At 39.7% G+C, this 16,811-nt stretch overlaps 1 protein-coding gene across 1 annotated transcript; it reads right to left on the reverse strand.

Annotated features, from left to right (window-relative positions):
* Nucleotides 1-9,335: 9,335 nt before the first annotated feature.
* On the reverse strand, nt 9,336-15,575 carry KRT25 (keratin 25). Its single transcript, XM_014833884.3, has 8 exons — nt 15,073-15,575; nt 14,680-14,762; nt 14,126-14,282; nt 11,764-11,925; nt 11,554-11,679; nt 10,977-11,194; nt 10,538-10,605; nt 9,336-9,717 (listed from the first exon to the last, which is right to left on the reverse strand). Exons 1-8 carry the CDS (start codon nt 15,499-15,501, stop codon nt 9,608-9,610), a joined length of 1,353 nt encoding a protein of 450 aa, XP_014689370.1. The 5' UTR covers nt 15,502-15,575; the 3' UTR covers nt 9,336-9,607.
* Nucleotides 15,576-16,811: the final 1,236 nt, after the last annotated feature.

The raw sequence follows: 16,811 nt of genomic DNA on the forward strand, positions 1-16,811 counted from the left end.
AGTCGCTCTGGTTGCTGTGTGGAGAGTTGAGTGTAGGAAGGCAGGAGTGGAAGCAGGGATGTCTCTCGCAGTAACCTACACGAGAGATGGGGAGGGGGGCCTGGCCGTGAAGACTCCTACTTGTTCTTCTGTGAGAAGTCCTCCCAGAATGCTCACTCCATAGCACCTCGGTCCATATCCTCACTCTGTGGTAACTGCCTGTTTCCCATCCATCTCGTGATTTGGACAACGGTAAGCTCCGAGAGCAGGGGCTATTTCTATCATCCCTGAATCCATAGCACCTAGCACAGGACCAGATTCAGAGCTGAATGAACGAATCATGTGATTCAGGCTTGTACTAAAACAATTCGAAGCTGCACCTAAGGCCTAAAAGGAATTTAAATTATCAGTCATTGAAACTTTTAAGTGCCAGAATAGACTCGGATCACTCTACCCTGTACCATACTTAGTATAATATGTATCCAAAAGGCATCTATTAAAATGAGGGCAAGAGAATCAGACCATCATTTTGGGGGGAAATTACACAATAGTTTTCCTGAGATAATTTAAGCAAAAATTTTGGCCATAATTTGTATGGTAACAGGACCCATTCTAACGCAGCCAAACTGCAAAGAGCAATGACGGCCCTGGTAACATGACAAAGCGGTGATCTCAACTCTGTTCAATCCTCTGGGATAAACATGAAAGCAGCCTGCCAGCCCCAGCAGAAGCCCTGAGATGCACTCCCTTCCCCACCCCAAGCTGAGAATTGTCACGACAAAAGGTTGCCCAGAAGGCTTTTGGCAGGTTATGCCCTGCATGGGGTCCCCAGCGCACACTCCACTCCCCAAGCTGAGTGTCCAGGAGAGAAGCACCTTTTTTCTAATTTGTACAAAATTACAGGAAGGACTATAGCAGTGCTGGTACACATCGTTAAAACACCAAAATATTTCACAAGACTGAAAAGCAACCACTGCCTAGAGGCCCCCTGAATGCCTGCAACTGTGGTCCCAGGCCTTCCTCCATGACCCCCTCCCCACCACCCGGTAACTAAACCTGTGAGGCACAGCAGGGGCCTCCAGGACCCCACTCCAGACTTGCCAGCTGATGGTGCTTGCTCTGATTCATCAGTGCCCACATCATACAATTGTTAAATACTTTTTTATTTTTAGAGTCTACTGAGTTTATTGCTTTGTTTTTTGTTTGTTTGTTTGTTTGTTTTTAAGATTATGATAGTTTACAACCTTGTGAAATTTCAGTTGTACATTATTGTTAGTCATGTTGTGGGTACACCACTTCACCCTTAGTGCCCTGCCCCCACCCCCCCTTTCCCCTGGTAACCACCCATCAGTTCTCTTTGTCTATATGTTAACTACCACCTATGAATGGAGTTATACAGAGTTCGTCTTTCTCTGTCTGGCTTATTTCAAATAACATAATTCCCTCAGGGTCCATCCATGTTGTTGTGAATGGGACGACTTTGTCCTTTTTTATGGCTGAGCAGTATTCCATTGTGTATATATACCATATCTTCTTTATCCAGTCATCAGTTGATGGGCACTTAGGTTGGTTCCACATCTTGGCTATTGTAAATAATGCTGCGATGAACACAGGGGTGCAGGGGACTCTTGGGATTGCTGATTTCAGGTTCTTAGGATAGATACCCAGTAATTTTTTGAGAACTCTCCATACTGTTTTCCATGGTGGCTGCACCAGTTTGCATTCCCACCAGCAGTGTATGAGGGTTCCCTTCTCTCCACACCCTCTCCAACATTTGTTATTTTTAGTCTTAGTGATTATAGCCATTTTAACAGGAGTAAGGTGGTATCAGTGTAGTTTTGATTTGCATTTCCCTGATGATTAGTGATGTTGAACATCTTTTCATGTGTTTATTGGCCATCTGTGTATCTTCTTTGGAAAAATATCTGTTCATATCCCCTGCCCATTTTTTGATTGGGTTTGTTTTCTTGTTGTTCAGTTGTGTGAGTTCCTTATATATTATGGAGATTAACTCCTTATTGGATATGTGATTTGCAAAAATTTTGTCCCACTTGGTGGGCTGGCTTTTGGTTTTCATCCTAGTTTCTTTTGCCTTGCAGAAGCTCTTTAGTCTGTTGAACTCCCACTTGTTTATTTTTTCTTTTGTTTCCCTTGTCTGAGAAGACATGGTATTTGAAAAGATCCTTTTAAGCTCGATGTCAAAGAGTGTACAACCTATATTATCTTCCAGGATTTTTATGGTTTAAGGACTTATCTTCAAGTCTTTCGTCCATTTTGAGTTTATTTTTGTGTATGGCGTGAGATAATGGTCTACTTTCATTCTTTTGCATGTGGCTGTCCAGTTTTCTCACCACCATTTATTGAAGAGATCATCTTTTCTCCATTGTATGTTCTTAGCCCCTTTGTCGAAGATTAGCTGTCTGTATATGTGTGGTTTTATTTCTGGGCTTTCAGTTCTGTTCCATTGATGAGTGTGCCTGTTTTGGTACCAGTACCATACTGTTTTGATTACTATGGCTTTGTAGTATGTTTTGAAGTCAGGGATTGTGATGCCTCCAGCGTCGTTCTTTTTTCTCAGTATTGCTTGAGTAATTTGGGGTCTTTGGTTACCCTGTATGAATGTTAGGATTCTTTGCTCTATTTCTGTGAAGAATGCCATTGGGATTCTGACTAAGATTGCATTGAATCTGTAGGTGGCTTTGGGTAGTATGGACATTTTAACTATGTTTATTCTTCCAATCTATGTGCATGGAATCTCTTTCCATCTCTTCATGTCATCGTCTATTTCTTTCAATAATGTCTTATAGTTTTCGTTGTGTAAGTCCTTCACCTCCTTGATTAAATTTATTCCTAGATATTGTATTCTTTCTGTTGCGATTGTAAGTGGAATTGTATTCTTGAGTTCTCTTTCTGCAAGTTTGTTATTAGAGTATATAAATGCAACTGATTTTTGTAAGTTGGTTTTGTACCCTGCAACTTTACTGTAGTTGTTAATTATTTCTAATAGTTTTCTGATGGATTCTTTAGGGTTTTCTACATATAAGATCATGTTGTCTGCAAACAGTGAGAGTTTCACTTCTTCATTCCCTATTTGGATTCTTTTTATTCTCTTCTCTTGCCTAATTGCTCTGGCCAAAACCTCCAGTACTATGTTGAATAAGAGTGGTGATAGTGGGTATCCTTGTCTTGTTCCTGTTCTCAGAGGATGGCATTCAGGTTTTCCCCATTGAGTATGATGTTGGCTGTGGCTTTATCATATATGGCCTTTGTTATGTTGAGGTAATTTCTTTCTATCCCAATTTTGTTGATTTTTTTTTTTATCGTAAATGGCTGTTGGATCTTGTCAAGTGCTTTCTCTGCATCTATTGAGATGATCATGTGGTTTTTATTCCTCATTTTGTTAATGTGGTGTATCACATTGATTGATTTGTGGGTGTTGAATCATCCCTGTGTCCCACTTGATCATGATGTGTGATCTTTTTGATGTATTGCTGTATTCGGGTTACCAATATTTTGTTGAGTATTTTGGTATCTATGTTCATCAGCGATGTTGGCCTGTAGTTTTCCTTTTTTGCGTTGTCCTTGCCAGGCTTTGGTATCAGAGTGATGTTGGCCTCATAGAACGTGTTGGGACGAGTTCCATCTTCCCTAATTTTTTGGACTAGCTCGAGAAGGATAGGTATTAAATCTTCTCTGAAAATTTGGTAGAATTCTCCAGGAAAGCCGTCTGGTCCTGGGCTTTTATTATTTGGGATGCTTTTGATTACTGTTTCAATCTCTTTGCTTGTGATTACTCTATTCAGATTCTCTAGTTCTTCTTGATTCAGCTTTGGGAGGTTGTAAGAGTCTAAGAATTTATCCATTTCCTCTAGACTGTCCATTTTGTTGGCACATAGTTTTTCGTAGTATTCTCTTATATTCTGTAGTGTTTCTGTGGTATCCATTCTTATTTCTCCTCTTTCATTTCTAACTTTATTTATTTGAGCTTTCTTTCTTTTTTTTCTTTGTAAGTCTAGCTAGGGGTTTGTCAATTTTATTTATCTTCTCAAGGAACCAGCTCTTTGTTTCATTGATCCTTTCTATTGCCTTTTTTGTTTCAATAGCATTAATTTCTGCTCTGATTTTTATTATTTCTGTCCTTCTGCTGACTTTGGGCTTTGTTTGTTCTTTTTCTAATTCAATTAGGTGTAGTTTGAGATTGCTTATTTGGGCTTTTTCTTGTTTGTTAAGGTGAGCCTGTATTGTGATGAATTTCCCTCTTAATATGGCTTTTGCTGCATGCTATATGAGTTGGTATGGTAGGTTTTGATTTTCATTTGTCTCGAGATATTTTTTGATTTCCTCTTTAATTTCTTCAATGATCCATTGCTTGTTCAATAGTGTGTTGTTTAGTTTCCACATCTTTGTCCTTTTTTCAGCTTTTTCCTTGCAATTAATTTCTAGCTTTATAGCATTGTGTTTGGAAAAAATGCTTGTTATTATTTCAATCTTATTAAATTTACTGAGGCTTGCTTTGTTTCCCAACATGTGGTCTATTCTTGAGAATGTTCCGTGTGCACTTGAGAAGAATGTGGATTCTGCTGTTTTTTGATGGAGTGTTCTATATACGTCTATTAAGTCCATCTGGTCTAGCTTTTCATTTAATTCCACTGTTTCCTTGTTGCTTTTCTGTGTGAATGATCTATCCATTGATGTGAGTGGAGTGTTGAGGTCCCTTACTATTATTGTGTTGTTATTAGTAATGTCTTCTTTTAGGTTTGTTGATAGTTTCTTTATGTACTTTGGTGCTCCTGTGTTAGGTGCATAGATATTTATAAGTGTTATTTCTTCTTGATGCAATGTCCCTTTGATCATTATATACTCCCCCTCTTTGTCTCTCTTTATCTGTCTTATCTTGAAGTCTACTTTGTCTGATATAAGTATTGAAACATCTGCTTTCCTTTGTTTGTCATTAGCTTGGAGTACCATCTTCCATCCCTTCACTTTGAGCCTGTGTTTGTCATTGGAGCTGAGATGTGTTTCCTGGAGGCAGCATGTTGTTGGGTCTTGTTCTTTAATCAATCTCACCACTCTGTGTCTTTTTATCAGAGAACTCAATCCATTTAAGTTTAGGGTGATTATCAATATATGAGGGCTTAATGCTGCCATCTTGTCACTTGTTTTCCAGTTCTCCTGTATTTCCTTTGTTTCTTGTCTTGTGTATTTTGGTCTACCAATCAAGTTATATAGTTTTTTATGGTGTGTTTCTTTGTTTTCTCCTTATTTATTGTTTGTGTCTCTGTTCTGCTTTTTTGTTTAGTGGTTACCCTAAGGTTTGTAGTCAAGCTCTTGTGGATAAGATTGTCCCTTTCTGATGGCCTCTAATTTCCTTAGACTAAACAGATTCAGTCCCTTTCCTCTTACCCTCCTAAGTTGTTTTTCTCACATCTTATTTCATCCTGTGTTATGAGTTTGTGGTTAAAATGACAAGATTATCTTTGTTTTTGGTGTTTTTCCTTCCTTTTGTCTTTAATGCTATACTTGAATATTTGTTATCCTGCTCTGATTCTGTCTAGCTATTTAACTCCTTATTCCATGCTTTATAACCCCTTTCTCCTCCCCTTTTTTTTCAGGTATGAGGGCCTTCTTGAGGATTTCTTGTAGGGGGGTCTCATGGCTATGAACTCTCTTAGCTCATGTTTGTCTGGGAAAGTTTTTGTTTCTCCATCATATCTGAAGGATGTTTTTGCTGGATAGAGTATTCTTGGCTGAAAGTTTTTTTCCTTCAATGATTTGAATATGTCATTCCAGTCTCTCATAGCCTGTAAGGTTTCTACAGAGAAGTCTGCTGAAAGCCTGATGGGGATTCCTTTGTAGGTTATTTTCTTCTGCCTTGCTGCCCTTAGTATTTTTTCTTTGTTGTTCAGTTTTGCCAGTTTCACTACTATATGCCTTGCAGTAGGCCTTTTTACATTGACCTGTTTAGGAGATCTGGTAGCCTCTTCCACATGGATTTCCTTCCTTAGGTTTGGGAAGTTCTCTGCTATTATTTCTTTGAACAAGATTTCTGCTCCATTCTCCTTCTCTTCTCCTTCTTGAATACCTATAATTCTTATGTTGCATTTCCTAATTGAGTTGGATGTTTCTTGGAGACTTTCTTCATTTCTTCTTAGTCTTCGTTCTCTCTCCACCTCCATCTGGAGCATTTCAACATGTCTATCTTCGCTTATACTGATACACTCATCTATGGTGTCCGCTTGAGCATTCAGGGAATCCATATTTTGTTTTATTTCTTCCATTGTGTCTTTCATCGCTAATATTTCTGATTGATTCTTCTTTATAGTTTCAATCTCTTTTGTGAAGTAGCTCCTGAACTTGTTGAATTGTTTCTCTACATTCTCTTTTACCTTGTTGAGTTTTGTTTTTTTTAAAGATTGGCACCTGGGCTAACAACTGTTGCCAAACTTTTTTTTCCCCTGCTTTATCTCCCCAAATCCACCCGTACACAGTTGTATATCTTAGTTGCACGTCCTTCTAGTTGTGGGATGTGGGACGCCACCTCAACATGGCCTGATGAGCGGTGCCATGTCCATGCCCAGGATCTGAACCCTGGGCCGCCGCAGTGGAGCGCGCAAACTTAACCACTCGGCCACGGAGCCAGCCCCCCTTGTTGAGTTTTTAAATGACAGCTGTTTTTAATTCTTTATCATTTAGATTACATGTTTCTGCGTCCTCAGGACTGATTTCTGGCTACTTGTCATTTTCTCTCTGGTCTGGAGAGCTAATATAGTGTTTGCTATTGCTAGATGGAGTGGCTCTGTTCTTTCTTATCCTGGAGTTATTTGGTTGCAGTTACTGCCCGTCACCACTGGGTGGGGGTCAAGAGCCATGTATTCTGAGCCCTCTGCCTTCAGCCAAAAATCCCAGGGGCTGGAGCCAGGCTGAGCAGGTGGCGGGAGGAGTGCTTTCTCCTCCATGATCTTGGGGTTTTCTCCCTCTGTTCTCACTGTCTGCTCTCCTGGGGTGTTGGCTTGATAAGGTCACCCCCCTGTGAAAGCTTTTGCCCTGGAAGAGGGCTTCCCTCTAGGCTGCAAGGGCCCTTGACAGTCCTTGATGTTCCCGTGAACAAACGTCCCCTCCCGTGTTCCTTCCCTCTAGGAGGCCTCCTGTGGTCCTGATCGCAGTCTTTAGGGGAGGGACCGAAGATTTCTCTTACCTGGTTCCACCTCCTCTGAGGGGGGCCTCCAGCCTCTCTGCCCTCCATTGTATGGCTGTGTGGATCTCTCAGATTTTTTTGTGTTGTGTTTGGATGTCCTCTGTTGGAGTGGGGTTTTTTTCATTGTATATCGGAGGGGAAAGATTTCTGAGAGACCTCACTCTGCCATGATGCTGACGTCACCAACCAGAAACAGCTCTTTTGATGGAAATGATAAAAAAGGAACTAAGCATAGGAAGATCTTGGGAAGAGCATTTCAGGCAGAGGGAGCAGCTAGAACAAGTCTCTGAGGCAGGAATGAACTTGTATTCTGGGAATAAAATGAAGGCAATCTGGTTAGGATGGAGGGTGGGGGTGAGAGCATAAGATATGAGTGGAGAGATAAGCAGGCCCAGCTCACATGGGGCCTTCTAGGCCATAGGAAAACATTTCATTTTATTCTATGGTGAAATAGGAAGCCATTGAAGGAAGGGCAGAAAGAGATCAAACGTTGTGTGTTTCTTTTAAAAGTCATTTTTACTGAGGTTCAATCATTGACGTGGGGGTAAATGTTTAATAACTAGGGGCCAGCCTGGTGGCATACTGGTTAAGTTTGCATGCTCCGCTTCAGCAGCCTGGGGTTCGCTGGTTTGGATCCTGGGCATGGACCTATGCATTGCTTGTCAAGCCATGCTGTGGCAGCATCCCACACAGAAGAGCTAGAAGGACTTACACCTGGGATATACAACTATGAACTGGGGCTTTCGGGAACAAAAAAAAGGAAGATTGGCAACAATGTTAGCTCATGGTCAATCTTTCTCATAAAAAAAGCCTTCCAAAAAAAAAACCCACCAAAAATCCTTAAGATCAAAATGAGTAGAAAAAAAATTAATAACCAGCTCTCAGGGGAGGAGGGAGCCCTAATTTGCAGTGTTTGCCAATTTCTCTGGTGTAAATGCCTCCTCCATGGCTGCTTTCAAGCTACAAAAGTGACGTCACTAAATGAGGACCTGGGAAGGGATGTAGAGAATAGGTTCTTGTGAGACACTAGAAGCAGCTCCTGCACACCTCTAGGTGTAATTTACAAATGCATATTAAAATTCACGCTTTTCAGGTGTACAGGTCTGTGAACTTTGACAGATGGATACACTGTGTGAAGGTTTGCCTTTGGAATCATCACTCCGATGAGGTAGGATTCGATGACAGGCGGGAAGAGTGCTGTAGATTGCTTCAGCATTTAGACAACTGCAAGATATTTTTTCCAGGTGGAATTTTCTCTAATATTGTAATGTTTTTGTTTCACATAACCTGATGGGGGATATAATTAGGCATTCTGACTCTAGTGGCTTCTGGCTGAAATTCATTAGAGGAAGACAATACAAGTAATTCAAGGATAATGCTCATGCCCTTAAAGGATTCCATCATCTTTTTTGCTTAATATTTTCAGGTGGAGTCTGAAACCAAATTTTCATGGATAGAGTATCCTGAAATCAAATTTTCATGGACGTATTAGAATATGGATAATCCCTCCATAGAAGACTGAGAGTCAACTAAGTTTCTAGGGGTAGTATTTGATCTGAGTAAATTATTATTTATTTCCTTTCATTAGAGATGAATCCACTGATCAAGAGAGTTATAAACATCAAGTGTACTTTGTAACACAAGTGGAGGACTCCATTAATAGAACTAGAATTCTAAATCAGAACTTTTGCTTTAATCTCCCTTACATATAGAATATTATTTAAATATATATTCAAAAAGGAAGTGATATTTGAAAATTTATCATTATAAATATTGAGCATTAAAAAATAAAAGCATTCATTGAGTACTTACTCCATAAGTGCACTTAACAATAATTTATTTGTTTAATTTTTATGATTACCACTTGAGAGAAGTACTATTATTATTTTATAACTGAACCTGAAATGTATACATTTTAGCTATATGTCATTATGTTACTATGTTATTATGTCAAAGTATGGCAAATTGGGATTTAGGTGGGAGTCTTTTTATTCCTTCTTCCTTTGTCTCACTTTGAATCATTGGGAAAGCCTCATGAAAATCCAGGGGGAAATCCGTTAATTATTTTTTAAAAGTTTTCATATAAATGAAAAGTTGTTAGGTGTTCATACATCTGTACCACAGACACGAACATTTTACAGGTAAGACAACACCACAGTGATAACTTGCTAAAGGAAGAAAGTTTATTGAATACAAAGTATTGACCACATTTTCTGTAGGGTAATCAAATGAGTCATCATATTTGTATGTGACATTCTTCCAGATGAATGGGTAGAGACCCTGTTATTGATTGCCCAGACAGAGCTCATATTTCAGTAACAGAAAGACAAGAGGACAGACGTTTTTCTTAGACTTGCTCATTTTTCCAGACAGATATATAATGCCTTCTCTCCTTGGAAAGTATTTGGCATATGCTCTCTCTTGTGTCTCAACTTAATTGCTTTGAGATTTCTCTTCCAAGGAGTGGAGCCTGGTGGTAAGTATTTTGCTACGTTGGTCTACCTCCTCGAGAACTTTCTTAACCACTATGGCTTTGGCCGGATCTAAAAATTAAAATTTAAAAGGAGATTTGAGAGAGTTGAAAAAAGATGAATAAAATCACAAATAGCTGAAATGTGGGAGCAACCCAACTGTCCATCAATGAACGAATGGATAAACAAAATATGGTCTATACATACAATGGAATATTAGCCTTAGAAAGGAAGGAAATTCTGACACGTGCTACAACATGGATGAATCTTGAGGATATTATGCTAAGTGAAATAAATCAGCCACAAAAAGACACATATTGTATGATTCCACTTATATGAGGTACCTAGAATAGTCAAATTTATACACAGAGAAAGTAGAATGGAAGTTGCCAGGGGCTGGGAGGAGGAGGGAACCGGGAGCTATTGTTAATGGTATAGAGTTTCAGTTTTGCAAGATGAAAAGAGTTCTAGAGATGGATGGTGTTGAAGGTTGCACTACAATATGAATATACTTAATGCCACGGAACTGGACACTTAAAATGGTTAAGATAGTAAATTTTATGTTCTGTGTGTTTTACTGCAATAAAAAAATTGAAAAAAGGAATAAGAAATTATATCAATTAAAAGAATAATGGAATTTTTGTATAGGGTGGACTATGCAGTAGACATGAATGTCTAGATTCATTTTTGATGAATTTTGCTTTCTTGGTTAGCTAAAACCATGATGAGATATTACTTTGTTTAAAATTAGCACACACATTACTAAAGTTAGACACACTATATATCTACTACAAATCTTTATTATATCTGTAAAGCCCTAGGAATACAAAAACAATCAAGCTGTGCATTGAAAATGAAGCAGTATAGTAAAACAGAATTTCACTTTAATTACCTTTGACTTGATTTCCCACATTTCCAGATCCATAATCTTTAGACTTGTAACCTCCAGACTTGCAAGCCCTGTGAACACATATTGTTGCAAACATCACAGAAGAGAGAGACTGAGAGAGAACCTCTTCCATTCTAGATTCACTCGGACGTTTTCTTTGGCTATTTGGCGAGAGCAGTTTCGGTGGGTTACACAGTTGAAACCACTCTGCTTTAGCATCAAGAGGTGATATTTTTCATTTCCATAACTTCAGTACAGGGCGTGTTGCATTTTGGTCCTGTAAGATGTTGCTAATTTGTACCTTGGCAGTAGTGTGCTATGTTTAGTATTTAGCATTCATGATATTAAATGTGGTCTTTTCAATTTATGTTCACTTCCCAGGGGTCTAAGTTTCAAGCAGATTTCAGTATATTACATCTTCCCTGTACATTATTGTGCTTACCCATCATCTCCACCGATGAGGAGACAGTAGGTCTCAATTTCTTTTTCCAGGTGGACCTTGATGTCCAGGAGCTGCTCGTACTCCAGCTTCTGGCCCTCCGTCTCGGTTCTGACCTGGTGCAGCTGCTCCTCCAGGGCCCCGATCTGAGCCTGGATCTGGGCGAGCTGCGCACAGTAGTTGCCTTCCGTCTCTGTCAGGGAGCACTCCAGGGAGTGTTTCTGTCAGGAAACAGTAAAGAACCTGAGACGGATATACAGATATGCAAGGATTTGGTTTGATATATGACTTTCTCCTCTTAACTTCACCTTTACTGTAATTGTTTTAGATTTCACATTGACACAGGTAAGAAGGCTGTATAACACTCTTAAAAATGAGCAAATCTTTCTTTTTGGTAGAATAAGCCTAAAGACATTGGTGTTACCATTTTGGCTGCTCCCTATAAGCCCTATTCTTACGTTTTAAGATAATTCTATAAAAAATATGGATATATTCTGGACATAGGTAAGGGCTTTAAAACCAGCTGGCACATATTCAAAATGATAACCTAGGAGACCGTGAGAAACTGTCCTCCTCATACCGTGGCTAAGAGAGACTGAAGTTCAATCTCCAGCGTTTGCAGATTGCGCTTCATCTCAGTGAGCTCGTTCCGCGCTGAGGTCGTGGCCCCGACATCCTCAGAGATCTGCTGTTGCAGTGAAGCGCTCTGAAAAGGCGGAAGCGCGGGAGAAATCTGAGTTTTGTGAACGTCACTAAAAGGCACAGGGATTGTTTTCTGGACGAGACCCACCTTCTCGTTGAACCAGGCCTCCGCGTCCCTGCGGTTCTGCTCGGCGAGGGCTTCGTACTCGGCCCGCATGTTGTTCAGCAGCAGCGTGAGGTCCACGCCGGGCGCCGCGTTCATCTCCACGTTCACGTTGCCGCCGGCCGCGCACTGCAGAACTTGCATCTCCTAGCGGCAGGAAAGTGTTCAGCCCGGCTATGCGGGGATCCCACAGAAAGTCCAGAAGCTTAGCTTTGGAAGGGCTCTTAGAGTTCATCTGGTTCCACCCCCCAGGCTGCGCAATGACCCCCCACCTCCTACATTTTATATTTCCTGTCCAGCTGACATCACTTTCAACGACAGTGAACTCACTACCTCGGGAAGTAGTCTGTTTCTTTCTGGAAGAGTTTTAATTGCTTCAGAGCTCTTCTTGATTACGGCGAATCAAACCCCTGCTCTTATAATCCCACCCCAGTGGTTTTAGTTCTACTGTGCAGAAAAATTCTTAATTACTTTTCCAAATGAAAGTCCTCAAGCTGTTTAAAATGAGTTATCCATTATCTCTTATTCTATTCACTTATAGCTGAAATGTCTCCAACTTGGTGGACTGGTCTTTATGTCGCTTAGAGATCAGCTTTGATGTGTTCTCGATTCAGCTACATCCTGAATACAGCACGAACACGGTCGAAGGGCTGAGTGTGAACAATTCTGAACAATTGGAATATTATAAACAAAAAAATATTTATGCTTATATATTTATATTTATTTATGGCTATAAACATATTTCTTTATTTACAATTAATAAAGGAAGAATATCATCCTCTAAAGAATCTTAGCTGTCTATTAAGCTTACACAGGGACATTATAGTGTCACGATGGACTTTGGTGTCAGACAAACCTCTATGTCAATTCTAACTCTGCCCTGTGGTGGCTAGGTGAACTTCAGAAAGTTACGTAACTTCTTAAATCTCAATTTTCTTATCTGAAAGTTGAGGATAAAAAAAAAAACAACAATCCTTCTTTGGGTTGTTGAAAGATGTGAAAGAACTATCAGTAATAAGACCGACGGTACTACCTGGAATATAAATGCTAAGTGAACGCTAGTTATTGTGGTTATTATCAGCATCACAGAAGTTGGAATCGGTTTTGCAGTCAAAGTCTACATCTCCTTCCACCTGAGGTGTGTGCTGTTGGGACGCAGTGAGTCACTTCTAAGACCGGACGGCAGACCTCACTGCTAAGACTGTGTACGTTGAAATAACACCGATTAGTTTATGTCTATGCTGCAGAAACTCTCCTCCCGACCCGTGTTCCAGACCCTGGATTGATTCTAATGACAATAATGAGGCTTTTTTTCCCTCCCTGCGCCGAGTCCCTCAGGCAATTCCTGTATCCTTTCCTCCCTGGTGGTCCCTATACCTTCTCTATTTCCAGATGGAGTTTTTACATCTGATTTATTGAAAACTTTCCCAGTTCAAGCAGAAAAAGAAAAAGATAAAAAAGATGCGTGTGGGTTTGCCTGTGAGTCATTAAAAAAATCAATTGCATTCAATTCATCAAAAATTTGTTGAGTAACTAACATGGGTTATAACCACACTTGAACCTGTATATTTATATAAATGTTGTTCTTATGTAGTTATGTTTACGAGACAGCCTCGTGACTAATCAAGTAACATTCTTAACTGGATCTCCTGCTTTAAGCCTTTGGCTTGACTATTGAAGTGTTTCGGTTGTTTAAAAATATCAAGTTCATTTTCAAAGAACAAAGGTATTCTCAGAAAACAGTGGTTCTGAAAGCAATCCCAAAGATGTGTTTGGAGTAGTGGCTATATGATCCGATTTAAAAGCTAGCTTACAATGGAGACCACTTTGGAAGTATCTTTATTTGGAGGTGTAAGTTTTTATATAACAGTTTAGTTTCACTTTCATTATTTTTATTCCATACCTATTAAGAACATGTGTTAATTACATATGTTTAACGTATGTGTGGAGTAAATATTTAAGTGTTTTAAATCTGCCACTGTTATATAGAAATTTAAACCTAGTTTTCTTAGGATGTCCTTAAAGTATATTTATTTTATCTAATTAGATGTAATCTCCTAAGTGGGCCATTTTAACTTAGCTATAATTACCTAGCCAAACACTGCTCTTGTCACTCTGATTGATCTAGAAAACATGATTCTTTTTTTTTCCCGTGGGAAACTCGATGAGAGAGCACAGGAGAATCTGCACAAATAGTTCATCACTTCCAAAGACGACCCAGGCCTCATGCCTGCCTCACAGTGGGTCTTTAGTACTAATTTCTTATTTAAGAAGTTGAGTACATTGTGTCCTGTCGGGTGGATAGTTTCTGCAGAGGGACAGCAGAATGTGGACAGTCAGCTCTTACCTCTTTGTGGTTCTTTTTGAGGTAAGTCATTTCCTCACTCAGGGTTTCGTACTGAATCTCCAGGTCTGTTCTGCACAGGGTTATTTCGTCCAGAACTCTGCGCAACCCATTGACGTCAGTCTCTACACTCTGGTGAAGAGCCAGCTCATTTTCATACCTTAAAGAGTGTTAATGATTTTCCAGTTTGTCACATGGCTGGAGAAATAGTCACCAATCAATGATCAAATGCTAGAATTCTATAATTTTGAAGGGGCAGATTTGGCCACAAGAGGCATTTTCAAAGTTTATTGTATAACAATTATTTTCTTTATTTTGAGGTATTTCTTTGACAGAAAAAGAACTAGGGTATTGGACGCTGCTTTTATAGCAGTTCATACTTTATATTTCATAGCCGAAGAATAATAAAGTAATAACAGTGTTTATTTTAAATCCAAGTATTTTACAGTTTTGGAATTAAAGTTGGAATTAAATTTAATGGAGGGATCAAAAAATGAATTCAATTTAATGCTTTGCATTAATCTCCATGAATTCTTTTACTCTGTGCGTCTACTTACTTGAGTCTGAAATCATCAGCTGTCAGCCTGGCATTATCGATCTGTAGAACAGCATTAGCGTTGCTGGTGGTGGAAGCGATAATCTAGAAATGGGGATTTCAACTTTTTAAAGGCAATGTATCACAACCAATAGAAAACAAAGAGTGTTTTCTTTTAAAGATTAGGAAATGAAAATAATAAAAATTAGTATAGTTCCTATCGATAGTCAGTGACATTTTTATCGAGAAGCTAACCAACTGAACCTACTTAGTGCTTATTTCCAAGGCTAAATTGAAATTTCCTTTAAGAAATTACAAGTAGGGCTGATAAATGTCCTTTGTATTCAGTGAAGAAAGGAAAAGAACATTTAGAAATAAAAGTACAGAAAAATGATTGCAAAGTATAATTTCTTACCTGATTTTTAAGATCATCGATTATCGGGAAATATCTACTATAGTCATGATCGAGTCCCCGGCAAGAACCAGGTCCAAATTTCTCATACCAGCCCTTGATCTTCTGCTCCAGGTCAGCATTGGCCTCCTCCAGAGCACGCACGTTCTCCAGGTAGGAGGCAAGGCGGTCGTTGAGGTTCTGCATGGTCACCTTCTCATTGCCAGAAAGGAGGCCCCCCTCATTCACAGTGAAGCCAGCACAGGAATTGCTCCCTGCTGCATTTCCTCCGGATGAGCTGCCCCCAAAGGCACATGAGAAACCATTTCCAATTCCAGGTATACTGCAAGTATTTCCAGCCCCAAAGCTGGCTCCCCCACCAGAGAGCCTGAGCGATCCTGTGGTGGGCCAGGGACCGGCCCTCCTGGATGCACTGGAAAGTCGGAGAGACATGGTTTCCAGGCAGGCGTGTTGCAGAGCTGTATTTGTGAAAGCCAGAATGGAGCGCCTTCTCGTCTCAGTGGTCTTGTTTGCCTTTTTATAGACAATTCTCAAGTGTATTCTGGATGAAATTCTGCCTACATAGAGTAAAACATGGCTTGCCAGCCTCAGCAAGTTAGCATAATTGGATGACTTTTCCTAATTAGTAACTAACTTTGCCAGGCTCAATTCTGTAGGAGGACAGTTGCCCTCAGGTTGGTGGTTATCTGAGAAATGGGTCTGGGTGGAGCAATTTCAGGTTCCTTACTACACTTCTAAATTGTGAGTGAGTCATTGTTCACTTCCCTCCTTAGAAGATAAAACTCGTCAGTCCACCACCCAATAAAAATCTGGCTTCACGGTTTTGGGCTATTATGCCAAGGCAGATTTTGATGTTTCTGAGAATTTTCCTGCTTTTATTTTCACAATTCTTTCCACATAAGTAGAGAACAGAACTGGAATCATTATTTCCCCAACCTGGTCCTTCAATCATCAGGTTTTTCTCCTCCTCTTGCTGCTGTTTCCGATGGGAAGTTGACTTCCATTTTGGCTGACACGCGTCATACTTTGTTGACATTTACTTATGTCTAGGCATAGTTGTCTTCTCTTATCCATTTTGGTAATTAGGAACACACCCCTAATTGCTGTTATGGGTTGTGGGCGTTCGGAAGGACATTAATGTATTTCCTGACCCTGCAAAATTTGAAGCAAACCTGGAAGGAAATATTTCATCTGTTTTTACTTCGTTGTGGTTTAGCTTAGCTGAAAGTCATCAGTAAACTATTTACTGGGCGTGGATTTCCATATGTTTATTGGAAACCCTAAATATTATGGACATTTTTGAAAAATCTGGGAATTGGTTTTTGGACTAAATTTCCATGAGTATTTATTCTGTGAGGCTGTTGTGAACATGCAGATTCATTCATTCATTTATTTGACAAATATTTATTAAACACCAGCTATGTTCCAGTCACTGTTCTGGGCACTTGGGGTAAGGAGAATTGTGCATTATTTGTCCTTTCATGACTGGCTTATTTCACTTAGCATAATGTCTTCAAGGTTTATCTATGTTGTACATGGATCAGAATTTCCTTTCTTTTTAAGGATGAATAATGTTCCATTGTGTGTACATACCATATTTTCTTTAGCCATTCATCAGGCGATGGACACTTGCGTTATGTCCACCTTTTGGTTATTGGGAATAATGCTGCTATGAACATGGGTGTACAAGTATCTGCTCGTCTCTGCTTTCATTTCTCACAGGAATAGATCCAAAAGTGGAA

Source organism: Equus asinus, chromosome 13 (assembly GCF_041296235.1).
Source record: "Equus asinus isolate D_3611 breed Donkey chromosome 13, EquAss-T2T_v2, whole genome shotgun sequence".
Lineage (NCBI taxonomy): Eukaryota > Metazoa > Chordata > Mammalia > Perissodactyla > Equidae > Equus > Equus asinus.

Coding starts and splice junctions, on each gene's coding strand:
- KRT25 (XM_014833884.3), bottom strand. CDS start 15,501: ATGTCTCTCCGACTTTCCAGTGCATCCAGGAGGGCCGGTCCCTGGCCC. Junction 11,195..11,553: donor TTCAGTCTCTCTTAGCCACG/GTATGAGGAGGA, acceptor GTTTCCTGACAG/AAACACTCCCTGGAGTGCTC. Junction 9,718..10,537: donor TGTGGGAAATCAAGTCAAAG/GTAATTAAAGTG, acceptor TTTAATTTTTAG/ATCCGGCCAAAGCCATAGTG.